Raw genomic sequence first — 27,547 nt, forward strand, 5'->3', positions numbered from 1 at the left:
ATCAATTGAGTTTCATTAATATTTGCAAATTTAATAAATCATTTGGTTTTCATGAAATTTTATTTGGTATTCTAATTTGAAATATATACAATTATAATTTATTTTTAAATATTATAATTGTCGAGTTACGAGTTTAAACATAACCTTGTTTGTGGATGAGAAATTTCAATAACTAAAAGAATTTGAAATACCTAGTAATTAAATCATGGGTTAAATATATTTTTAGTCTTTCAACTTTTAGTGAGAATTGAAATTAGTATCTCTTAAAAACCTTAAACCAATTTAGTCTCCTATCTTTAAAAATGCGTGAATTTAGTCATTTTATCTAAATTTTATCAAGTTTCTTTGATATTTTAAACACATTTCATTATAGTATTTTAGTTTGTTTATACTGTTTGATACATTTTCGTTTCATTGTTAGATGAGATACACATTTGAAACGTCAAATAAATTTAACATAAAATTGATTAAAAGCACTCAATCCACACACGCATTTTTAAATATGAGGAACTAAATTGATTCAAGATTTTCAAAAAAAACTAATTCTAATTTTCACTAAAAATTTACAATTCAATTCTCTTAATTTCTTAAATAATTAATTTTAATGATATAATTAAAATATTTTAAACTATTTTTTTTTATCGTGGCAATGGAGAAGAGGAGGGAGGGTGTCATTGTAGTGGTGGTTGTCAACGTGATGAATAATGAAATTGTGTTGCGGAAGAAAAAATATTTGGATTAACACATGTTCAACTTCTAATGATATTAACCTTTAAGAGAAAAATATCTCGTTAACTGTACTTAAAAAATAAAAAAAAAACAAAGATACAAATTAAATTATAAATATAAATATAATAACCAAATTACTAAATAAACTATTTTATTTTAAATCAAGACACAAAATAATTTTATAATAAAAAAATAGTTATAAATATATAGTTTTGTCAACCTATATGTCAGAACAACTTTTTAGAAGAAGGTGATACCTTATCTAAAAGATTAAAATTTAAATAATGAAACAAAACTTATTAATTATGGTTATTATAATTGGATTGTAAGAATACAATTCTTATTTACAATGACAAGAAACAACTCAAAATATTGAAATAAAAAATTTATGTCGACTTCATTGGTTTTTCTTACTCACATCTAATTAAAAATAATCGTAATAATTAGTTTATAAATAATTACAAAAAATAATAATATTTGCGTAAGTGTCGGTCAATTTAATGAAAGTATATTTCTGGTTGCTTTATAAATCTGTCTTATGCTGAATTAAATTATCATATAATAGATAATAAACTCAGGATTATAACATTTAATTTTCTGTAACTATTATTATATTCATATAAATTAAAATATACACTGAAGTTTTTTTTCGCAACTCGTTTTCTACCATAGTTTGGCATTTGAACCGGTGGTTGCTTGTTCCTTTCCATCAGAACCTTCCTGGCATGTTAACACACTTCACCAAGAAAGTTAAAGAAGATTCGCGTTTGCTTTTATTTTTTTTATTTTCTCTTCGGAGAAGTTTCTGCGTATAAATACAGAATTATTATTCTGTATTGTTATTATTGTTATTATTATTATCTTCTGCCCCCATAATCGAAATCTCCAATTTTCAATTCTCTTTCGAGCTACTACCGCTGTTGTGGTCTCCATTTCTAGGGCTTCGAGTCGTCGTTGAAATCTTTCTCATTGCAGATTTAACTCCGCTTCGCGTGCTTCGGTTGTTCTATTCGCTTCTCTTTCTTTCTTTGTTTCTCATTTTTGAAAATTAGGGCGTGAATTGGGCGAAGCTCGCGTGGAAAGAAAATCGAATAAACATGTTTTTCAGCGGCGATCCGTCTACTCGTAAGCGTGTTGATTTAGGCGGTCGCAGCTCGAAAGAACGGGACAGAAAGAATCTTCTTGAACAAACACGATTAGAGCGGAACCGGCGTTTGTGGTTGCGCCAGCAGAACTCTGCTGCACTCAGGATTCAGGTATGGTTTCTCTATGCAAACAATTGAACTTTATGTTTCTTTGCTTATTCATTTTGCAGCTATTATTGCATTTTAATGCCTTGATTTTGGTAGTGAGTTGGCTGTGGCAATTTCAATTGCTGTTTTTTAAGTCTTAGGTGTGTACTGTCAAGTGTTTGAGATTCTTGAGGGTGTTTTTGAGATGTGATGATGGGTGTTCTGGCTCTCAGCAACCTATGTACGCATAATATCATTAGGAATCAGACATAGTGACTTTAGCTGTTTTGAGTGGTGATGCAAACCTAACTGCTGATTGACTATCATCATTATTATATTTTGATAAAAGGCGTAGGAGAATTTTACGACGACAGAATGCACCAGGAGGAGGATAGGAAGTTCTCCTATAACAATAATGACAAAAATATACAAACATAAATTACTAACATGTGCATATAAGTTCTTTCAACTGTTTGCTTATTGGCGATAACAATTTCCTTTAAATATCTGAGCAGAGGCCGGACAAAAGCCATAAACTCGTTCTCGTTCCATAATTAGATGTAATTGTAATGGAAATAGACTGCATTTTGGACATTCTTATCAGTTAGAGTTACATAACTATTAACGAGCCTCCCCTTAACAACAACACAGTCCAACTGCATTCACTAGAGGAACTAAAGCACTTCACTGCCATAAAATCACAGATTCTCATTCTTCCCATAACTTCTAAACCTGTGATGGAAAGTTGGTCCAAATTGTTCTAAAAATAAATTTTGCCTTAAAATGCAGACATATAGCTAGCTTTTTTCATTTTATATGATATTTAAAAAAAATTCATAGTAAAAGTACTTACTATTATTCAACAAACACACATATGTAAATGATTTATTCATTAAATAGAAAATATTGACACTAAAAACACAATTTAAAACATATCAATCAAAAGTATATTTTTTATATTTCATCTCACTTCATTTAGTAGATTGTTATAAAAATATATCTATTATTTTATGTGGTATTTTATTTTAAATTTATTGAATAAATTATATTTATTGTTTTATTGCATAATTTTAGTATGTTTAGTAATTTAAAGTTAAGTAATAATATAAATATAGTTAGTAATAACATGTGATATTCTTTCCTTTATTTGTACCAAATTTTAGTTTTCTCTTTCTTCATTGAAGGAAAGTGCAAACAACTTCAATGTCAAATAATTTTAATTTTTTTTTTAATAAGTAAGCATGGGTACATTGATTCATGAAATGCAACTACAATACTTCTAGTCAATAGTCATGTTGGATCTGAAAGCTACATGCTCTAGAGGAAGTTAAGTTTTTTGTGTGGTTAGCGGTGCGTGATGATATTGGGCATGAAGAGTGCAAACTCGACAAATGTGCTTGTTCTATGGAAGTCTACCGGATAACAACATTTTTTTTTGTCCCACTTGGTGAGCTCTGTTTCACGGATCACACCATTTTTCTCTATTAAAACAATTTTTTTAGGGATATTGCTTACTGGGAGCTCTCTCTAGATGACTTCCTCTATTGTCCTTTTTTATTTCCCTCTCTTCCTTTCATAGGACTAAAGACCATGCAGTCTAGTTTTTCATCACTTGTTCTTCTCCTGACCTTTTTATGTGCCCAAACCACCTTAATCAATTTTCTATTAATCTTTTGTCAATCAGTCTTACACACATCTCTTCTCTATATAATAACCCCATATGTCTTTCTCCATTTTATGCAATCCTCATGTATCCTTTGTGACATCCTTGTTGATTTCTCCATCCTTTTGTATTATAAACTGATAAACTTGTGGAATGCAGTCTCCCATTTTTCCTACTTAAGCGAATACACTTTGTTTCCAAAGTCTATCTCCAAAGTTCAAGTTTAAAGTTAATGTAGGATTTGCTGAATGTGTGTAAAAACAGTAAAAAAGTTCTCTGTTTATAATGATCAAGAATGCAAAATAAGGAAACAAAATAAAGGGTAATAAGGGATATAATCCCTGATCTTGAGCTATACATATCTCTTTAGAGTATCTAACCATATCTTGAATATTACCCATGCATATTTTTCTAGTTGTAGAGTATCATATCTGTAACATTCCCCCTCTAGCTGGAGTATATATCATGAGTTAAACTTGTAACAGGGTATCATATCTTTAACAGTCCTCTCTTAAATTTCAAATTTGATTATTCCATGTTCTCCTTGGTCAAGTTCCAATGATCATTGAGGAAATAAATCTGTAGTTCTTTCACAGTCACAATGATATGGCATATAAAATGACTGAATCAATTAATTATACATTGCACTGCATACATAATGATATCAACATTGAAGATTTTGCTTACAATAATTTGCCATGCTATTTAACATCTCTCATCTGTACAATCAAAATTTAAATTCAAATTGACCTTATGAACTAGGGTAAATGCCTGTTGAACAATGCCATGCCATCTACTTGCTGTAAGAAAAAGAAGTTTGTGCAATTCTAGATGCATCATTTATTTAAATTTTATTTTGGTCAGTGCTCATCCTTTTTATGGTTCTATGAAATTTGTTTTATAAAATTGTAAAACAATTTTTAGTGTGTGCATCTATGGGAAATAAGCATTTCACATTTCCTAACTTTAAAGCTTAGGCCCCTACAATATGGTTTCATATGTGCTATAAACATCTATTACTGGAAAGATACATTTATGATGAGTGTTAATCTATCTTTCATGAGCGTCTTGCAAATTGTTGACTGATTCTTGCTACAGAAATGCTTCAGAGGAAGAAAAGTTGTCAGAACAGAACAGTCTAAATTACGAGAGAAATTTCTTAGCATCTATGGGGAGAACTGTCAGAATTTAGACAGGTGAAATTCGATTGTTTACTCTGAATTGTTGCATGACATCTATTTGCTTCCTTTCACTCAGTTTCTCTAAAAGTTATTTATTTATTTAGTGTAGTCTGACCCAAACTCTGCGTTAAAACTAAAGTTAATGCCACTTTATTTGCATTCAGGAATGCTTTTGGTCCAGATTCTGATTTCCTCCGTCAGTTCCTCTATTTCTTTAATGCAGAAAATATTGATGATTTTTTAATTCTTGTGCAAATTTGCCGATTGCTTCAACAGTTTGTTCAAGAGAGTGGTAATTTTTAATCAGCGTTCCTTTTGTCATGATATTGTTTTTATTTCATAATGTACATTTTATTAGGTTTTTAGCAAGATTCTGCAAGCTGGAATGTTTATTTCTTTTACATTTAGTCCTTCAACCACCCGAAAAATATCTGTTTAACTGACAATGCAAACCAAGCCCTGTCTGACTGAGTGGAGTCAATTATATGAGCTTAGCAACCAATGCCATTAACCACGATGAACAACCTGTATTTTAATAAAACAATTTATAGCAAGGTCTCTTTTAGTAGCTTCTCTGATAATTATGTGTTTATCTTCGACCCTTTGGATTGGATTATCTTTCATTTGCCAATATATGCGCAGCACATTATAAGTGTCATTTTTTTATCTTCATTCTATATATATGTGTGTGTGTGTGTGTGTGGTTGGGGTGGGGGGGAGATTATCAGGTCACAAAAGTACCATATTTGGCTATGATTGTTTCGTTACCGATTATGGGTCTTTGCTTCGTACCTATTGCTTCCTACACCATCCGAAAATTCATTATATACCATTCCAACCTTTTGTTTATAACAGGGGCTGTGCAACTCCATATCCTGCACTTAGAATTATTATTTATCATTTGAATAAGGGTTTTGGAATGTTCTGCCCTTGGATGAGAAATGTGTCTCCACTGCCAACAACTCTTCCTTTGCTGTTGAAACTGGGGAGAATGTATTTCGGAGCCTTCATTCTTGAATATTTCAAGAGTATTCATTTTAGAATGGGAGAGAATGCATTCCAGAACCCTCGTTTTGGAATGCTAAAATATTGTTCCTGATTGCATGTTTTGAAGTTGTGCTTTTATTACTTTCTCAAATGTCCATTGCAGTATAGTTTTTATACATGCACTTTTTTCTTCCCCTTTTGTGAACATCCCACTAAGATTTATATTACTACTAATCATCACAAGATAATATAAACATATAAGTAATATTCATATTACACTTTAAAATCTCTTAAATAAACTTTCATTCACATAGGGAATTATAAATATATACATATTTTAAGAAAAGAAATCAAACAAAATAGAAATTCTTTTCCCTCTCTAGAAGTTATTTCTGTTGAGATACAAAAAATGGTAATTCATGTCTTAAATCTCACATACATGTGCATATCAAAACCATATATGCATATTTCCACAATTCATGCATATAATTGAGCAATCCTTTTTAAATAAGACCATCTTGAACCAATTTGACCCACCTGCAACATTCTACATTTTTGCTACCATAACATCAACATATTATATTACAACTCATTTAGAGTTTCAAACACAAACTATACAAATTAACCAATTTTTATCGCTTTCAGCAATTCAATATCTCATTCATATAATACATTACTAACTGATAATGTATATCAAGAACATCAACTATATTTCAAACTTAGAATCATCATCAGAATTTCTGAAAATAATCATCACACATACTATCCATATCAAAACTCAAGGCTTTGAATATCATCCAACAATACCCATTCCCTACACAAAAATCAAAAAACATTGTGACGAAGTCACATCCATAGTCCAAATCATCTACTCTATGGTGCTATCAAATTATGACTAGCTTCACTTACATTTTCAACTTGTTTAACTGAGCTTATGCTCCCAACTTCGCTACTGTTACAGCATGGTAAAATTTACACATAAAATACTCTGATCAACAATCTAGTCATATCATCACACTCCTGGACTAAGAGAGATTTATCTTTGCCTCATAAACCTCACATGCAAAGTCCTAACCCAAGGCATGCAACCCTTCCCACAAAACCATCTCAAGGAAAAAAGAGAGAAGATAAACTTACTAAAAAATGACTTTTGATCATTCTTTATTTTTTCTGTGTGCTGCTGATCTAATATATTTGAATCTTTGTCTCGTTAGAACAAAATCAGTTTTTAGTTTGATGATATCTGCCTCTGCATCCTTGCTGTTTCTGCAAGTTTTAGTGTTGGGAATGGAGCTTAATGTGTACGATTAAAATGTATGCAACAGGGGATGTCGTCCAACTTTTTGCTGCTGAGGACTACTTGTCCAGGTGTGCTTTGGTGAACTATCGAGTGAAGCAATTTGTATATACTTGTATTCGTGCTGTACATCATAATAGGTTGGTTTTATTTGTTTTAAATTCATTAACTTTTGGGCCTTTGGCTTTTCTAAATTTTCTTCCTGGTTGCTATTTTCATTTTAGTTTATTGTTTTTTTTGCGTTGGATTCTAAGTTTCATGTTACTGTTAAACAATACTACCACCTTATATCCTTTTATTAGAAGAAATAAGCAACTAATTGATTAACATCAATTAAAATAGCAAGTTATGTAGTTTTAATATTAGTTAATAATGTCGTAAATTTAAATTTTATTTAAAAAATAACCAGAGAATTAAATGGTTTAAGTGTTGATTATATTTATCTGCACTACTTGTAATTCAAGGCATAACTTTTCTTTAATGAGTATATCTTATGTGGTTAATAGACCAATTAATGCATCCAGTTTTATGGGCAATAAATTAAGTTAAGGGTATAATATTTAATTCATATAATCAGGACAAAAAACATTTGCACCCATTTCCTGTAGAGAGGACTGGGGATAGTATTAGTTTGTTTCTTCTGTTTCATTTGTGATATTTTTTACGAGGTCAGTAAATTAAAGTCAGAAGAAATGGTTATATATATATATATATATATATATATATATTTGTTTTGGTTATGAATAATTTCGAAATGGTTTTTTGTTTAGACTGGACCTGTATTCCTGAGTTTTTTTGCTTACTTCGATTAGAACGCTGTTAGAAGTGGTGGCTGAATGGTGAATATGAATTTGAAATGGGCTGTAGAGGATCTTGTCAATACTTTGTGCTTTTTACTTTTATTTGATTGGCTTGTGTTAAAGACTTAATACTCATGTTCCTTCTCCTTATACCCTAAGCTTTTGGGGGAGTTAGTTAATGACATGGTATCAAGGTCTCTGATCATCAATCTGTCCTTGCACCTTTTGTCCATAATAAGTTTATTTCAAGAACAAATGACAAATGCACATAATTAAGTGGGTTTGTGCATTTATCGTGGTTCAAGCCCAAATGAATGGCTCATATGAGAGGGAAACCTTTTTTTCATCAATAACTTTGCTTTTGGGAGAGTTTGTTTTATTAGTGAGAAAATGGAGACTGTTTGATGGGTTGGAGTACTTTTTTGGAGAGTTTGAATGCAAGTTTCTACTGCTGTTTTTCAGTTGATTCTCAAATTCTCTAACCATTTTTTTTTATAATATATAATTTATTAAAGATAGCAGAGAAAAAACAGAGGTAGGGGAAGGATAAAAAATCTCCAAGGAAGTAAAAGACGGTAAAGGACTAAAGACAGTTAATGTAGATAAAAACGCACCATGTTTGGCTCAGACCATACAAACCTGAGATCAGAACTTATAGAAATCATTTGAAGATCACTATTAGGGGTCTGTAAACACCGCCCTATCCACTTACATATATAAAGGCATTGATATTCCCCCTGACCCCTGGATGAAGGATGTGGTGCACACTGCTATTAGATTTTGTCCCCTTTCCTTATTTTCTTAAAAGAGAAATATTATTAAGCTGTGGGGTGTGCAGACAAAGACCACATGAAGCGTTTTATATCAAACATGTCTTTCACGCCTTTGCCTTAAAGCAGGGGCAACACATTGATCGTCTCTACCTTGTGTTGTGATATATGTTTATTTAGAAAAGTGGGAACATCAAAGAATTGAACTCTAGACCATGTAATCACATAGTCTGGGATCCAAGATGTTTAGGCAAGTGAAACTTCCAAGAATTTGACCTTTTTAAGGACCCTGGATCAATTAGTTTTTATAAATTCCTTTCAACGTTGTTTCTCAATAACTAAAACTTTTCATATCTGTAACAATTTCTATTATATGCTTTCTCGATTTTCTCTTGTGTCTAATTTTTAAATACATATGGTTAAACTATAGGAAAGAGAGAGTTACTGAGCTGAAACTGTGTTTTTTAGATAACACAAATGCTTTTTTATATATTGAGAAAATGAAATCAACAATACAATAAATAGAGGAAATTTGATATCCTTTAATAAGAAAGATACGATAGAAGAATAATAAAAATATTTCTTATATTACATATATAGTGTAGATATTATTAATTATAGAGAATCTACTACTTTTTCTATTATTACAGCACCTAAAATCTAATAAGATTTTGATTATTATGTATCATGTATACAGGTTATGGTGGATAATAAATTTAAGTGAGGCTCTGGTTTGGTTTTTTCTTGTTCCACTATTACTTCTGTAATAAGTTCGTGTTTTCATTGACCTTTTAAAAGGAAGACTCATTTTGGCATGGATTTTGATGTTGCTGTATATTTTATTTTGAAGAATACTTTAAAACCTTGGGTTCATGTTTTGATCACATGGAACTTTTGTATATCTACTACTTGTTCCTTTGTTTTTCTTGGGTACATGAAATTTCACATATATAATATACATTGGTAGGTAGGGATTGATTTTTGTGTTATCATACTTATATGGTATTTTTTCTGCACAGGTATTACTTGAAGGATCAGCTTTTATTAACTTTGAAGGAATCTAATACATCGGCTATTCCTTTGTTGGAAGTCTTAGTATTGTTGATAGATCCCAAACTGCCATGGAGCTGTAAAATAGTATCAAGTCTGTCTAAAAACAGTGCATTTAGTCTACTTAGAGAGATTATTCTTACAGGAAAGGTAACATTGCAATTCTTTTTTTTTTTTTTTATTTTTTATTTGTTGGCACCCTAGAGAATCATCCCCATCTAATGCTATATTAAGGTCAAAGAACAAGTTTGGACATTCTGGTTAACATATTTATATTAACTATCATTGTACATCATCTTTTAATTTTCTTAATCGATAATCATCAATATGTAAATATGTTCACCGTAGTATTAGGAACCAAGAATTGAAAAGAGAAAGAAAAGAAAGGTTTTTTATTGAATACAATAAAAGAACAAAAATAAGAGAGCACTGTCTCCTTCAAGGGATCCTCCTTCACAAAGAGCTAAAGCTCAAACTACAATAATTCACTTCTCTTCCCCTTTCCTCTCCTTCTTTCCTATTTATATCTAACTAACACCTCGAGTAACTAACTCATGGATATTCTAACTATCTTAACTAATTTCTTCTTTGTGTATCATAACATGTAGTGTATATTGTAATGCTTCCTATCTTTATATTGTGTGTGGGAGCATTTTTATCCTGGATACTGGTCTCATTTGAAGTTTTCTTGATGTCTAAGGAAAAATCTTTTTTTAATAATAAACAACTAATGTCACTGTTTTGAATTTGAAGATGTGTTCCTTCAATGTTATAATGCAGTGTTTATTTTGGACTTGACCTGACATGTGATTGATTTGACTCAAACGTCCACGGTTTTATCTAAGAAAGATGATATACATGGATTTCTGGGAGAAATTAGGGATTTCAATTTTGTCCAACCTGATTATGGTTAGTGCAGGTTGACGATTTTCCAAACTGATCAAACCCATAATTTAACAAAAATACATATCACTGATTTTAAAAACAAGTTCTATGCAAATGCGGGAAAATGATTAAATTTATCTTATTACTTTTAATTTGTAAACAAATTTCAGAATTCTGTTATTAGTTACTTTTAATAGGTGGGAGTGGTGCGTATATAATTAAAACATGTTAGAGGTGAAGATAAAAGGAAGCTGCAATGAGTAGACGTACTGTCTAGAAGTACAGAGTAGAAACTGATTGAGTCATCTTCTAGAAGCTGAACGGCGGATAACATTTTATTTTCTAATGGCTGGGACTTAGCAAGGGCAATAGTGTAGTTTATTTATGGATTAAGTTCATTATTGTTACAAAAAAGCTTCCTTGTGCTGTAGAGGCAATACTGTACTTCATTGGACCGTCAAATTCAGAGTGCTCTTGTATTCAGATCAAAGCTTGTTTTATATTATTAGTGGAAGTTATTAATCTGTATGAAGAAACTTCCATGCTGTGTATTGCATATGTTTGCGTTATTGTCCTTTGTGTGTTATTAATTTGAGGAATTCTGAGCTTGTGGGTCAAATGTACCAGTTGAATCTTATATTCCATCCATGTCATAATTCTAATCAGACTGCTTCTGGTTTTGTTATTTTGTATGATATTTATGTTATACTATGCTTTACTTGAACCCATAAACTACCTAAATGATCTACTGCAGGATAATGCTGAAAATTGTATTTACAGTGAAAAAGGATCATCATTGGAGCGTGTGCTTACTGTTGTAACATGCCACATTGGTCAGAAGCCATGTATCTGTTCACCTACTGATCCAGTATATAGCTTCTCATCACAGATCCTTTCAATTCCTTTCTTGTGGCATGTTTTTCCAAACTTAAAACAGGTATTCATTGTACTAACATATTTAATTGGCATCCTTTTCTCTGTTTAAGATGAGGTTCAAGAGAGGTGTTTTTCATCAAAGATGTTTATTTGTTCTGTAAATATATGGCAGAACTAAAATCCAGATTGATGAAGTAGTGTTCAAAGTATCTAATCATTTAACATAGAAAGCATGTATGATGGTGATGAAATTCTTAGAAATCACTGAAAGAAATTTTCCTCAGTAATTTTAAACTCCTTTAAAATTCATTTTGTTTCTCCCTGCTGAAATACAGAAAATTAATACATTCCAAATTCTCTTTGTGCTGATGGATCTTTATTGTGAAATTTACCAATATAGAATATAATCCTGTTAACCAAAACTGAAGGAAAAGGTCAACATGCCATTCATAATTCAAGTAAAAGGACCACGTCGAAAAAAAATAAGAGAATCTTTATATTATGTGTTTTGGGCCTCTGTATGCTACTTAAATAATCTGGGGGATTTGGGGACCTCCTGAACTGATTAAAAATGAAATTATCCTTATCTTTTTTTGCTTATGTCTTTGTCTTTTCAAATCTCCTGCTTTCATGCTGAATTTTCCTTGGCATGTTGGATAACGTTCTACATCTATTTTTTTCTACTTGCTTTCACCTTGAAAAGTCTTGTGAGAAGTTGGATTATTTTTTTTCTACTTAGGTATTTGCAAAACAGGGCCTGGGCCAACATTACGTTCATCAGATGGCAACATGGTTACCAAATCTGATGAATTCTCTTCCTAATGATATATCAGATGAATTTCCTACCTATGCCTGTCTTCTTGGAAATATATTAGAAACTGGTGGAATTGCTTTGTCTCGACCTGACTGTTCATTTGATATGGTAAGGAGAGTACAATTGCCATTTGTTATTGTTATTCTAATTTTTAATTTTACATTGCTTTGTATATCTCAGAAAATGGAATTTATGTCTAACTGAACCTCAAAATTGGCTTGTAAGGTGAGATATATAGTCACCTATGTACTATAATTTGGTCATGTCTATATTTGATATAAGATCTCTAACACATATCCTTACATTGAAAGCTAGACATTTTGAATGCCCGATTAAATATTTGTGTGCGACTAGATATTTGTAGGTAGTCCGGTCGCTAGTTGTCTATTAATTTATGGTATGAGTTTTGATTTGATTGGCTATACGAGATATGATATTTTTTCCTGGAAATTTATAGTTGTGGTGCATATTTTGCTCTTGGGCCTTGAACACTTTTATTCCATTTGAATGAAATATGGAGACTTTAGGTAAATCATAAGCATAGAAAAGTTGAATAATCTTAATGCATTATAAGCAATATTCGATGTTTAATATAATTGAATATCTTAATGCATTATAAGCAACCTTCGTGGTTGAATGAACTTAAAATTGTTTGCTTTAAATAACAGAAAGTAACCTCTGATTGGTGAGTCGATGTGCCTTATTAGGTATATACATACTAGTGACTACTAAGTACAAAGCTCATATTTTAACGCATTAAACCATGTATATTGTGTAAAAATTAAAGGTCCTAATATTTCAGTGTAAGCATAAAATAGCAAATTCTAAACAGATATATGTGGTCAAGATATACTGGTAGGTGAAAATAAGTAAATTTATTAAATATATATTCACTAGCCTTCTTTTGAAACATCATTTCTTTCAAATTCAATTTGAAATTATTTATTGAGACTTTTTCTTTATTTTTGCTAGTTGGCAAGATTTTCATTGTATTATAAATGGTAAGACATTTAATTTGCAGCCAAAGGAGCTAATGTAATGCATTAGAAAACAATTACAATGAAGACACGTGATTTGTAATCAATATATTCGAAATCTTAATAATTTGATTCTGCTTTAGCACCTGACTTATATAAATGTAAAACTTCTTTGTAATACAAAATTTTGGAAATTACGCAGAAAAGCAATTTTTCTTGTTTAGGATGAAGGAGGAAGCACTGACAGATTGAAGAACATTTACGGGCTTTGTGGATTAGGGCCATAAGGCTATGCATTCATCTACCATTACGTTTAAACTTTTAACTACTTCATCTCATTCTGCACAAAACTTTATCATTAGATATGATTGTGAAAGTGTATGTTTAATTTTTTGTTTTTGATGGGGGGATAGGGTTGGTGGTTGAAGATTTTCAGTTTTAACAAGAATGAAGTTTGAAAGTTTGTCTTAAAACCTAAGTTGATTTGTGTTTGTTTTGTATGCAGGCCGTAGACCTTGCTTCTGTTACTACATTTTTGCTGGAATCATATCCATCTCCTACAAGATCTGATGGTAGGGAGAGTATGATTTCTGATCAGACATTCAAACTTTTCTTATTAAAGATATTATTCTTGTTTTAAATTTTTTTGAAAAACATCACCTTTCTTGTCCTTAAAAGAAGGAGGAATATATTTTTAATTTAGAGAATATTTCTGAATCTTTTGTTGATTATCATAATGTACAATTACATCTATATATATAAGGAGACTAATTAGGCAATAACCTAACCCTTATCAAGGACGGATCACCTTTCCCTTCTCTTTATAAACAATCCTCAATATATACACATACACTAACGTTAGGAAGAAAGAAGGCAATTACATTTCAGGCGACAATATTAAAAAGGCCAAAAGAAGAAATAAAGAGTCAACCCCAGGTGTCTGAAGAATTTAATTAAGTAGTCTATAATTTTTTTTGTGGTATTAGTTATAAAATGAACTTAAAACAAATAACAACCATAGGAAAAAAATTGACAGAAGCCAATAATACAGTTCTATCGCATTTATATTGCAATTTGTCATGACCCGACAAACAAAGCTTAAGTTATTATTACGTGAAAGGACATGAATGGTTTTATATTATTTCTAACACCATAACATCACAGCCTAGTTTTACCTGCAAACACTGAGTGTATAATTAAAAACTGCACAAAAGTGGAAGGACACTTTTTTAGAACCCCAAACAAAGTAATCTATCATAGAGAAGTTAACTTACAATGCAAAAATAAGTGTGCAACTGTTTCTATGTTAAATTTGAACACAACTCTGAAGCCTGGTTACTATATTTAATCATAATTATTAAATTTATCATTTTTTGTATATGGGAGATGGTTCTCTCTTTACCATTTGATTTTAAGCTGTGAAGTGTTAATTTCAGATTCTAAAATTGCTGATGATGAAATGACTGGCGAAGATGAGGTCATGGAAGTAGTTTTGGATGGGAAATTGAATCAACAAATTTCTAATGCCATTGATACTCGCTTCCTTCTGCAACTGGTATACCATTTTCCAAATGATTTCCGTATCAAATGTCAAAAAAATTTCTTAACCATTTATTTCGAAAAATTGATGAATTGTGTTTTTTGTCACATGCAGACAACTATATTATTTAGAGATTTTTCATCTGCAAATGGTTCAGATCGCGAGCCAGAGGACAGGGAGGTTGCAGCTGTTGGCGCCGTTTGTGGATTTTTACATGTAATCTTCAACACATTGCCACTTGAAAAGATTATGACTGTACTTGCCTACAGAACTGAACTTGTTCCTATACTTTGGAATTTTATGAAACGTTGCCATGAGAACAAAAAATGGTCATCTTTGTCTGAACGGTTATCATACCTGTCCGGCGATGCACCAGGTTGGCTGTTGCCACTTTCTGTATTCTGTCCTGTTTACAAGTAAGCATCTTGTATACTGTTCACTTTTTTATTACATGCTTTTATTAATGCATGAATTGTAGATTCTGCACACTTTGAGTGTTTCCTTTAATCATAACCTGTCTTTTATCAGGCATATGCTCATGATAGTTGATAATGAGGAGTATTATGAGCAAGAGAAACCACTATCACTGAAGGATATTAAAAGCCTTATCACTCTGCTAAGGCAGGTAATGTTATGGCATGGAATGCCTGTTTTAGTGAGACAAGTTGTTGAGAGTTCAGAGATTGAAATCTGTAGTCCCAGGAAAGGGGGAATTCACTCACATATTTATAGTGAAAAAATAAAATCTTTCTGGCTCTCTAATCAAGACCTAAACAATGATGTATACTAATGTGTACACGCATCAGAGTTCCAAGAATTGGACTATGCTACATTTTGGAAAATAGGTGGTCATGACTAGAAATGTCAAAAGGATCCCTAAAGTTTTAGTGCAGTGCCCCTGACAAATGTAACCTGCTTTGCGGTAGCAACTAATTTTTGAAGTTTGTCGTTTCTGCAGGCTCTGTGGCAGTTATTGTGGGTGAATCATACAACGTCTGCCAATTCGGTAAAATCTGGTCCAGTCAGCACAGCAGTTAAAAAGCAGTTCGAAGCTATTCAACAGAGGGTTAGCATTGTAGTTTCTGAGCTTCTGTCCCAGGTATAACAATGTTTTATGTTTCCACACTGTTGAACTTGGAAGATGTCATGATAGTATGATTAGTTTTTCAAGGGCATCACTTGATACTTTGCATTATAATGGGTTTATACATACGTGGCTTCTATAGTGCTATTCTATTATTATTTCTAGGGAGTTTCAGAGCAATTGGACGCCTTACATTGTAATCGGTTTCATGTTTCTTTTTCCACTTTGAAGGATATAGAATATTTTCTGTAGTGGTGCTGTAATTCGTTTTTCACTAATAAATAATATTACCTCTGGTCCCTTTTTATAAAAAAAATTATATATCATTGGTTTCTTATACAAAAGAATGGAAATATATTTTCTTCTATTAATTACAAGGAATTTTAGAGGTTATCCATACTCTTGTATACTTATTCAAATTACAATTTCTTTGATACCTCTGTCCTATAAGGGAATCTGCAACTACTAATAACCTTTTGGATCTGAAGGTTCTTTTATCTTCCTAATTTACCTTTTTCCCCCACAGCTGCAAGATTGGAACAACAGAAGACAGTTTACATCACCCAGTGACTTTCATGCTGATGGGGTGAATGACTACTTTATCTCTCAGGTATTTCCTATACAATTGATATTTAGGGTTTATATGTGCAGAAACATGATTTGTTGTGCAAATTTTTTCTGCAGGCCGTTATAGAAAATACACGAGCAAATGAAATTTTGAAGCAGGCTCCTTTCTTGATACCATTTACTAGCAGGGCTAAAATTTTCACTGTAAGAATCTCACTAAGTTCTGATGTGATTCAGATAGGGGTTATTTTTATATTACAGAATTTCAGTGGATGATAATGAGCAACTTTGGAGTTTCAGCTTATCATAATATGTTACCTGAGTATTTCATAAACTAGCTTTTGTCTATTTGTTGTTTCATCAGTCTCAACTAGCTGCTGCTAGGCAGAGACAGGGATCTCAGGCTGTTTTTACTAGAAACCGGTTCAAAATACGTCGGAATCATATTTTGGAAGATGCCTACAATCAAATGAGCCAGCTGTCAGAAGATGACCTTCGAGGACTGGTAAGGCCTATGCTAATGTTTACTAATCATTTCCTCCCTGGTCTTCAGGAGAGAACTTGTAAGTCATCCTTCATTGTAATTTTCAGATTCGTGTGGCTTTTGTTAATGAATTTGGAGTTGAAGAGGCAGGAATAGATGGAGGTGGAATATTCAAAGATTTCATGGAGAACATCACACGTGCTGCATTCGATGTGCAATATGGATTATTTAAGGTCATATGGATATTATCTACTGTTTGTGTTTCATGTTTCTTAACGTACAACAACAGTCAGATATAAAATGATTTTTGTGTTTCACCCGATAGCTTAAGCTTCGGGAAGAGTGTGTTTATGTCATAGCCTCCGTTAACTCAGACCCTTCTAAATTAAAGTTGAATTTTAGCACAAGGTAGGCTTGTACATCATATTTATTCTTGCTTTAGTTCTAAAGGGTTCTTGAGTGGGAGGGGATGTTAAATATAAAACTCTTCATGTTCTTTTGCCTGACAAACCTTTTGGGATAAGCTGGTTCATTGCAAAACTATTCTCATATAGACTATGTTTTGAGTAGAATTGGATCTGGATAGTGTGTTAGCATTTTCATTTCAACATAGTAGCCAAACTTGAGCAGCAAATTCAACTTTTACATATTGTTGCAGTGGTGTGGCTGGTTTGGGGTGTATGGGTGAAGTGTGAAAGACAAGAATTGTAGTGAATAAACTTTGCAGTTCTTTGTTGAATTTTGAAAATATAAGTGCTATGATGCCTAGTAACAACGACCAACTGTTTGTAATGTGTCATCGAAAATATTTGAAAAAAAAAAAGCTTTTGAGTTTTGTAATCTTTGATTTGACATTGCTTCAGCTAGACACCTTCCTTGATAGTCCTTATATTCTTACTTTGATTTATTGGTTTATGTCTGAATTTCTGAACATCATTATATCCAGGAGACAGCAGATCACCTGCTTTATCCTAATCCTGGATCAGGAATGATACATGAACAACATCTCCAATTTTTCCATTTCCTTGGTACTCTTCTTGCAAAGGTATGTTTCTGTCCATTTTCCTCTGTCTTTTAATAAGGTGTATCAAGACATCCTATATTTTCTAAAAAGTGGCCAAAATAATCCAATCCTTACATGATTTACGGAATCCTACTTTTCAATCCTTTTTATATATGAAATCAGAGGCTATGCAGCCTTAGTATTTGGCTACCTGTAGTAGTATAGCCCTGTAAACTTCACTCTTCAGATGTCAAGTTCCTAGGTGCAAGATGGGTGTTTTAAGATTTCCAATAGTGTATAGTACGAACAAGGCCAAAATACTCCATATAATATCTGGTTATTTTCCTTCCTTGATATAATTTTTTGGGGTTTAGTTTGGATCAAGCAATCTGGTATAAGTTGCATAGTGATTGAATATTCTTAGTGGGTCATTCATTGGTCTGTATCAATTATTAGTTTGTATGCGTTCTTTTCCTTGTGTGTTTGCATTCTTTTCCTATATTGATTTTGCTTGATTAGAACAACACTTCACGCTTACAAAATACTTTTGCAGGCTATGTTTGAAGGGATTCTGGTTGATTTACCATTTGCTACTTTCTTTTTGAGCAAATTGAAACAAAAGTAAGACTGGGCTATATTGGTTTTGTTTGCTTCAGTTATTATTTACTCTATTTAAATTTAGATTGTGCAATGCTCAAATCTTGAGTTTCCATGCATTTGTTCAGTTGCTTACAACTGCTTTATGTTGATGTTTTGTGATTCACAAATAACACGCCTTAATGTAATGCGTAGCTGGATGTGAATGTATTTATTTCTTGAAATGAATGGGCCTATGTGCACTTCCTATAGAAATGACTGAAAGATGATTAAGATTTAATGACGAGAAAACTGTAGCCCAAGGTAAATATCTTAGCTTCAGTTCTTAGGATTAATTATTGATTAAAGTATGTATGCTTTCCCTCTAAACAAACTGATTCTAGATATTAATAAGCTTTAATAGCCAATTGGTGTTTACTTTCTTGATAATCATGAGAAGTTCATTGACTACTTCCATTACCAATACACTAGCCTAAATAAACTCTTAGGATTTAGCCTATCAATAGGTTTAAGTCCTAAAGGGAACTAACAAACATGTTGTCTTGGTTCGTTTAGATTAGGTTGTATTTCTCCTCTAGTGTCGTTGATTTCCACTAGTTATTAAGGATTAATAGACAAGTATAGATCTACTGTTCTAATTTGTTTTATACTATCTTGTTAATCGGAGAGAACCATGTTTGCACAACCAACGAAATAGTAATTTGGAAAATTTAAATGCTCAATAAAGAGAGATAGAGAATGATTGGACCTCATCATTCTGTAAAAGAGTTTAGTTACTCATGGAAGCCATAATTTTTGGATTTGTCGCGTACTTGGGGAGGGGATTTCTTTCATGTATAAAAAAAAACAAGAAAAATTACACGAACCAATAAAGCCATGCACAAATTACTAAGTAAAATGCCTGTACTAGGAATGAGAAATTATGCCTAATTTGTGATGCATTTGTTCGATGAGAGGAAGCTATATTGCTGCTTTCTTATGCATTTATTTTCTGGTTGTATCAGGCACAACTATCTAAATGACTTGCCTTCCCTGGATCCAGAACTATATCGTCATCTTATTTTTCTTAAGGTAACGGCTCATCTCTGGCTTTCATTTCCTGGGATCTATTTCATTCTTGCGAAAACTCTGGAATTAATTTATGTAATGCTAGTTTTCACTGAACTGTACAAGGTTTCTTGCAAATAAACTAACAGCTTAAGCTCGTATCCAAGCTATAAAAAGCTAATAGAACTATATATAGGTTGACTTGTTTTTTTCATGAACACTCACGTTTTTATGGCCCTGTGTTGAATTGATATGCACTACAAAAATTTCAATGTTAAAAGCAAATGTTGTCAAATTCTACTTGCATTGTTGGAGTGAAAGAGAGGGAGGGGGGGTTAAGATCAAATCTAACAATTGAACATTCATATAAACATATTGTCATGCTTGCATATGTATGATCAAACAACTTAAAATCAACATTGGAGTGGACGGGATATCACCATGAATCTTATACATTACAATATGATCAAACAACTGAAAATAAACATTGGAATGGACGGGGGGTATCAGCATGAATCTTATATGAATGTAACTAATCCTACCATATATATATATATATGATATCCTGCCCCAAAATACAAAATATATTTTAAGACTATGTTGTCCTTGGATTAGAACTATTGGTGGGGAGTTTGTAACATAAGTGATTTTAGAGGAAAGCCTTGATTTTCTCAGTGAGTGTGTCAATCTTTTCCCTCTTTTTTGATTAACAGCATTATGAGGGTGACATTTCGGAGTTGGAACTATATTTTGTTATAGTAAACAACGAATACGGAGAGCAAACAGAAGAGGAGCTGCTTCCAGGGGGAAAGAACATCCGTGTTACTAATGAGAACGTCATTACTTTTATTCATCTTGTAGCCAATCACCGCTTGAATTTTCAGGTAGAGTACCTACTTTGAATAAAGTTCTCAATTAACAGCACTCATGTAAGAGAAGAAATAAATGGAGAGGTGAAATCAATTTTTGCATGCTAAACTTTTAATATGATATCTTCTCTAAAAGTTGAGTGCATAATATGATTTTAGCTTTTCAGTTTATGGGAAATTTTTATTCATTTGACCTCTCTTTCTTGTACTTGAAGTGTTTGTAGAAAAAATTTAACCAAACAAGGCTTAATTTTTTATTTGATTTAAAATGCATCTAAGGGTGACTGTATTTATGTGTCAAATATATTAAAAATAACTATCTTTTTCAGATACGTCAACAAAGTTCTCATTTCCTGAGAGGATTTCAGCAACTTATTCAGAAGGATTGGATTGATATGTTCAATGAGCATGAACTTCAGGTTTCCTTCTATCTTGACTGACTTTTAGGCCTCTAAAGCTAATACCTTTTCATTTGAATTCCTGTTCTTGCATGGTGATCTTATGGGTCTGATCAACAATTGCGTGTTTATCATTTTCTCCTACACGCCATAGTTTACACTTGCCATTGCTAGATGGCCATGCACTCAGCTTATTTTTGTCTCTAGCTACAAATTATGTTTCTAATGATCGATAATTATAAGGTGAAAAGTAGGCTTTGATTTGACTTTGTTAGATTTGCTTCTATGCTTTTACCTTCTTAGAAAGTTACTTTAAGTCTAATTTAACTATATAAATCAGTTTTCCAATTGAGGTTTGTTCCTGGTTATATACTATAATTTGGTCATATTTCTTGTTGATGTGAGATTTTCAATACACTTAGACCAAAGACTGACATCACGAGTGTAGGATTCAATATTTGTCTGTGGTCCAATATATACAACCCACTTTGCTCCTTAGAAATTAAAATGGTCTTCCTCGTGTCAATGTTTTCAAATACACAATAAGGAAAGAAAAAAAGTTACTGAACAATTTTAGTTTTTTGTAGTCTTTTCTGAGCTTTGTATAGAAAGAAGGCTATTGGTTAGTTTTGGTACATGTAAAACATCCTTTAATACAATAGATGATTTCAAAGTTATATTCCTGGATTCACACATGGGCACATTATCACCATTTGCAACTGGAATTTGTTCTATGATTATTTCGACAGGCAAATTGAAGAGCTTAGGAAAATGAGTCATGTGATTAGTTGCTCCTAAATGAACAATCCAAACACCCTAATACAAAGGGCCAATAGCGTTGAACGTGCTCTTACCTTTCATGGGTAGGGTATATAGAAGTTTAGCTCAAACTTTCACTGAATTAACATGGATTTCTACTTTGCTCACTGAAATGCAAGTTTCATTTACTAACAATAGCTTTTGAGAGAGACTTCTGTGAAAGAAGGTTCCCTAGGACCAACGCCATTGAAGATTGGTGATCAACGGATCGAGATGTGAGAGGGTGTTGTCTTTAGACCGACCTCTCTGTAAGAAGTTGGGATTGAGGAGATGGTACACGTGTATAGCTTAGATATGTAAAGTTGATTATTTTAGGTGGAAAAATATTTAGAGAAGATACATTAGTTATTATTTAGGAAAATTTTCTAGCTATTCAGGGGAGTATTTTAGTTGTTATTTATTAGATTATCTATATCTATAATATTTGTAACCGATTTATCTCCTATAAATAAGAATGTTACTCCTATGGTCAAGAGACGAATTATTTTTGCCCAAGTAAATCACTAGCTAAGGTTAAAATATTTCACTCTTTTTGTCTTCGGTCTAAGGTTATCATATACTCTTTGACTGGAACAGTAACCAATAGCCATAGTTTTTTGTGAACATGTTACTGAAAGGCTTGGACTTTTAGAATACTTATTTGTTGATAAACATCAATAGTTTTCTGAAATTTTTTATACATATTGTTTGACTGCCAATTTCTGGATTCAGTTTTCTACTCATTCAAGTTTTCCTCTAAAATCTGTAATTTGTCTCGATGTAATTTCGTACTCAACTTGCTTCACACTATTGTTTTCCATAGCTTTTGATATCAGGGTCACTTGACAGCTTGGATGTTGATGATTTGCGGCAGCATACGAACTATGCAGGAGGCTATCATAGTGTAAGCTTTCTGGTATTTATGTGAGGATTTAGTCAGTAATCCAAAAGAAAGAAACATTTAAATGATACACTAACTGAAAAACTTCCCGAGATTGTTCTTTTGCTTACTTTTTTTTTTCTATAATTAATTGTTGGATTTTGAAGGTAGATAAGATTGAGATTATAGAAACTTTGAGTTTTGTTGCTGTATAAATCAATCACGGAGTTACTCAGCCTAGGAAACAGTACCCATGTAAGGCCTGTATGAATAAATCTGTCTATAAACATTTAATAAAAAAAGAAAATAAAGAAGGAAAAATGAAAAGGATAAAAAAAAAACTCCGTAAGTTTATACATATGTTAATTTGTAGAAGTTTCGTGTCAAATACTCATTTTTATTTCGTTATTCTTTTTCCTAACTATAAACGTCCATGGAGAAACATATCCAAAGAAACCCTTAATTTATGAAGTGAGCACATAAAATATGGTTCGCCAAATTCCTTCCCATTTCCACTCAAGTAACTGAATCCTAAATCAGCTCCTTTAAATTCAACAATCTCATTAACTGTGGAGCTTTTATTTTTACATTTTAACTCTGTAAGGTGAGTACTTTCCGTTGTAACAATACTTTTGGAGTTCTGATGAGCATTCAACATTGGATCAAATTTGATTCTCATTAGGGACTTTGGTCAAACAAAGGAATAATTTCCGTGGAAGTATGTAGTCTTTTCAACCTTTTAACATTTGAGCATAGCATTTGGTTGGTGCATAGTGATCTGATTTTTTAAGGGCAGCTCTTGCTAAACCAATTACTGGATCTGCTTATGTTGTCATCTTGTGGTTGCTGTTGCACGGGAACTTCCTCCAACTTGGTTTTCTGTTTCCTCCACGTTGGAGGATAGCTTGCGCTCTCCTGATGTTTAATTTCTATATAAAAGGGATTTTTGCTGATCTAGTAGCTTATGTTTTTTTACCTTTTCCATCTATTTAGGGTAAATACCAATAGTCTAAATGTCATTTAGCATTTGAACCATTTTGCCTTATCAGTTTTTTTTTTATACTTGTGAATTCTGACTTGTGTTTTCTTCTGATAGGAACATTATGTTATTGAAATGTTCTGGGAAGTTCTCAAAGGCTTTTCATTAGAAAACAAGAAAAACTTTTTGAAGTAAGATGTACTCCGTAATAACATTTATTTGCTCTTTTATGACATGTTTGTGAGATAAAAATTTATTAGCTTTACAGGTTTGTGACAGGTTGCTCTCGGGGACCATTGCTTGGATTCCGATATCTTGAACCTTTGTTTTGCATACAAAGGTATGCTTTGATTGTATTACTATTTGCTCCCATCCATTTCTACCAGAGCTGGTATATTTTACAGACAAAAGGGTCATATTGGAATTGTTTGATGTCTCTTATTATAGGGCCGGTGGTAATGCTTCGGAGGAAGCTCTTGACCGATTACCGACATCAGCCACCTGTATGAATTTATTAAAGCTTCCACCTTATAAAAGGTTCGTTATAGTACTGCTTGTCTTTTCTGTTTGAAATGTGTACATTAAAATTTGTTTGTCTCTACCGTTGTAGAGTGGTTAGAAAATTAAAGATGTTAGAATTAATAATACTGACATAAGTAAGGAGAAATTTCGCTTTGTCAATTTATACCGGTGAGTATGTGTAGAGAGAAAGAGAGAGAAATTAGATTGGAAACACAAATTAATCGAGATAATCTGATTCTCTCGATTCGACATTACACCGTCTTGTTGACACATAAGTGTGCACAAGATATCACGGAAGACTAATGATTGTAGTGTTGTGGAAATATTGAAATATTATCTTTAGCAGATTTAAAAATTTGAAAACCTTTTTAGCTGATCTGAAACCTTATTAGGTGGTTATTGGATATTAACTCATTAAATAGGATGTTTTTTGTTAATGTCCTTAAATGTTTGTGATTTTGGATATCAGTCGTTTCGTTATATTAGAACTTCTCTATAATAATTGTCCATGCTAATTTAAGTCAAACATTGTTCACGCTCGAGGGAGGACAGATCTCTGGTTTATGATTTCAATTTGAGCATTGTCATTTCCCTCCATTTTTTTCCATCGTTACGACTATGAAAACTAAGTTTTTGAGCTACGTTGTCAATATTGATGGATTTTTGCTTGTTCTTGATTCTCGAAAAGTAGTTTGGATTTATTTTAACTGGTGTACTTTTATCTTTTTGATGTTTTTTATGTGGCAAACTTACTCATTCATTGTTCAATGCAGTAAAGAGCAACTGGAAACCAAATTATTGTATGCCATAAATGCTGACGCTGGGTTTGATTTGAGTTAAAAGGAGGCACCGCAATTTACCGCATCATTTCTTTTCCGCCGAATTAGAGGTTCAGTAGTATTTTTGACTAGAATATCTGAGGTAATGTGTCACTAAGGATAGGAATGCCATGTACATAATATTCATTTTCGTCGTCTCTGTCAATTTGTCCTTAAATGTAAATATATTTGGCAAAAAATAATTACGGTGGGATATTGTTTTGTATCACTAAAGACGTATGGAATTAAAATATTCAGGAGCAAACTTAACTTACAATTGATATTATCAAACATGGCATTGTGTACGATCATACATATATAATGCATTTTATATTAATTGGAATATATATATATATATATTAGAAAAATGATTAAATAAATAGTATTATTAATAATAAAAATATAAAATAATATAATAATAATTATTAAAGCAATAATAATACTGATATGTATATGAATAAAAGAATATTAATCACATATTCAATAATTCTTATAACAATAATAAATAATAGATAAAAAAAAATAAAGTAAGGAATAGAAATAGTTTGGGTTGAGACACGTATAATGTTATTTTTAGAGAGAAAATGTTTATACTGGATAGGACAAAACAAAATTATATGTATTTCTTTTTCAAGATACAACTTGTTAGATTGATAAGTGTTGTGAAGGATTTTTGAATTTTATGAACACCAATATCTTAAAGATAATATATAGCAATAGAGAAGAACAATTTTTAGAGAACTCTAATGTTTGTTGTATTTTTTTTCATGCAACTTAGTGGTATTTATAAGTAGGAAAGATAGACAAAAAGAGTACATTATAATAAGAATATAGTCGTCAATTATAAATAACATTAACATGTAAAATTAAAACTTCATGAAAACTTTATGGAAACATGAGTAATAGTAATAATTTTATTTTTTATATTATATTAAAATATTTTCAACAATTTTTAACATAATTTAAAAAAATAAAAAAACAAAATATTGTACTTAGCACAAGGAACCTTCTAGGTTTAAGCCTTATATCTGATGGTTATAAACTTCCATCTTAGAAAATGCACAGATTTAATTATACTAAACTATGTTTCCTATGATCATATTTTAGTGGATTTTAGTAAATAACACGTACAATATCAATGTTCATTATAGGTTTTTAATCAGACATTACGACCTTATGCATGTATCTTGTTTTATGAGTGTGATTCGTCCATCTCTCACAATGACGGCCCCACCATCGTATTCACTTGGTAAAATCTCAAATAGTATTTTGTGACTTACACTCCTACAATCGGTGGATACACGTTTGAATCTTGTTCATTGTAGTTTGTTGTGTCTTTTCTCGTATACTCAAGTGATATTTATATGTAGGAAAGAAAGATAAAATGAATAAATTATAACAAAAATATTATCGTTAACCATTAATCCATAAAATTAAAACTCCATAAAAATTTATTTTAATATTTTATTTTTTAAATTGTATTAAAATATTTCTAACAATATAATATATATATATATTATATATATATATATATATATATATATATATATATATATATATATATATATAAAGAGGTTAAATTATCCAAGTGTCATCATAAATGAGTTACATCTCAATCCTGATCATGTTTTAATCATACAGCTGATATAAATACTGAAGTTAGTCACAGGTCCTAGATTGTTTATAGGTACTGACCAAGTAGACTTTACCACCAATACGTGTCCGTTTGATATACAGATTTTTATATTTACCTTTTTCATGTACATATCTTTTTCTTTTCACTTTTATCTTTTTAATAACTATTTTTTAATTTAATAAATAATATTTTATTCTAATTTTATCTTCTCGATAACTATCTTTCTTAAAATCAATAATTATTAATGCTAAAAGAATATTTGTTTAATTTTATCCTGTTCAGTAATTTTTTTAATTCAATGAGTTATTCATTCATAATAAAAAAAAGTCATGTATATAATAAAAAATTATAAGTTAATTATAAAAAATAATTTTACAATTTAATAATTTTGTTCTTATAATGAGATAAGGGAATATACATTTAGATATTAGTTTTAGATACTAGTGAAAACATGTGTTACAATGTTAATTTTTTATGATAACAAGAAATAATCAAATTATTATTATTATTATGATTATTAAAGTAAATGTTACTATTTTTTATTTTTTATAGTTTTTAGTGTAAATATGTATTTAAGTTTCGAAAATAGAATTGTTTTAAAAATAGTGAAATAAAAAAGAATTAAATTTAGAATACAGTCACGTAATTAATTTAATTAAAAAATTGTTATTTGAAGGATAAAAGTAAAAAAAAATGTGTACATCAATAGAAAATTTAAGGAAACTTATTTTTGTTACAGTTCTTTTAGTGTACATAACTTTTAAATAATTTTATTTTTTATTAATTAAATTTATTTTATTTTTAAGTTTTTTGTATATTTTTTGAACACAATTAACTATCAAAACTATGCAATACCTTTTTATTAAATCAACATAAATAATAAAGGCATAATATATATTTTCACTTATATAAATGATATTGATAAATGATATTGATAAATGATATTGAGAAATGATATAGATAAATGATATTGATAAATGATATAGATAAATGATATTGATAAATGATATATAGACATAGAGTACGTAAATGTATACAATTAAAAGTACTTTAAAACAGAGAAA

The 27,547-nt window shown here is 31.2% G+C and overlaps 1 protein-coding gene across 3 annotated transcripts; it reads left to right on the forward strand.

Annotated features, from left to right (window-relative positions):
- Window positions 1-1,410: 1,410 nt before the first annotated feature.
- Window positions 1,411-25,138, forward strand: LOC114187516 (E3 ubiquitin-protein ligase UPL6). 3 transcript variants are annotated; one of them, XR_003605272.1, is made up of 26 exons: window positions 1,411-1,985; window positions 4,723-4,820; window positions 4,970-5,097; window positions 7,118-7,229; window positions 9,679-9,859; window positions 11,349-11,531; window positions 12,210-12,392; window positions 13,767-13,842; window positions 14,698-14,816; window positions 14,916-15,217; window positions 15,330-15,426; window positions 15,760-15,900; window positions 16,412-16,495; window positions 16,570-16,656; window positions 16,817-16,957; window positions 17,044-17,169; window positions 17,883-17,981; window positions 18,493-18,560; window positions 19,541-19,607; window positions 20,297-20,467; window positions 20,782-20,871; window positions 22,472-22,552; window positions 23,625-23,698; window positions 23,787-23,847; window positions 23,955-24,044; window positions 24,803-25,138. XR_003605272.1 is itself a non-coding variant. In XM_028075782.1 (26 exons), exons 1-26 carry the CDS (start codon window positions 1,827-1,829, stop codon window positions 24,867-24,869), a joined length of 3,096 nt encoding a protein of 1,031 aa, XP_027931583.1. In that variant the 5' UTR covers window positions 1,413-1,826; the 3' UTR covers window positions 24,870-25,138. The 3 variants fall into 3 exon arrangements, 2 of the variants coding, with proteins under 2 accessions (XP_027931583.1, XP_027931584.1); XM_028075782.1 differs by having other exon boundaries at window positions 1,413-1,985; window positions 23,776-23,847; XM_028075783.1 differs by having other exon boundaries at window positions 1,413-1,985; window positions 13,767-13,833; window positions 23,776-23,847.
- The last annotated feature ends 2,409 nt before the right edge of the window (window positions 25,139-27,547 follow it).

This window comes from Vigna unguiculata, chromosome 6, assembly GCF_004118075.2.
Source record: "Vigna unguiculata cultivar IT97K-499-35 chromosome 6, ASM411807v1, whole genome shotgun sequence".
Lineage (NCBI taxonomy): Eukaryota > Viridiplantae > Streptophyta > Magnoliopsida > Fabales > Fabaceae > Vigna > Vigna unguiculata.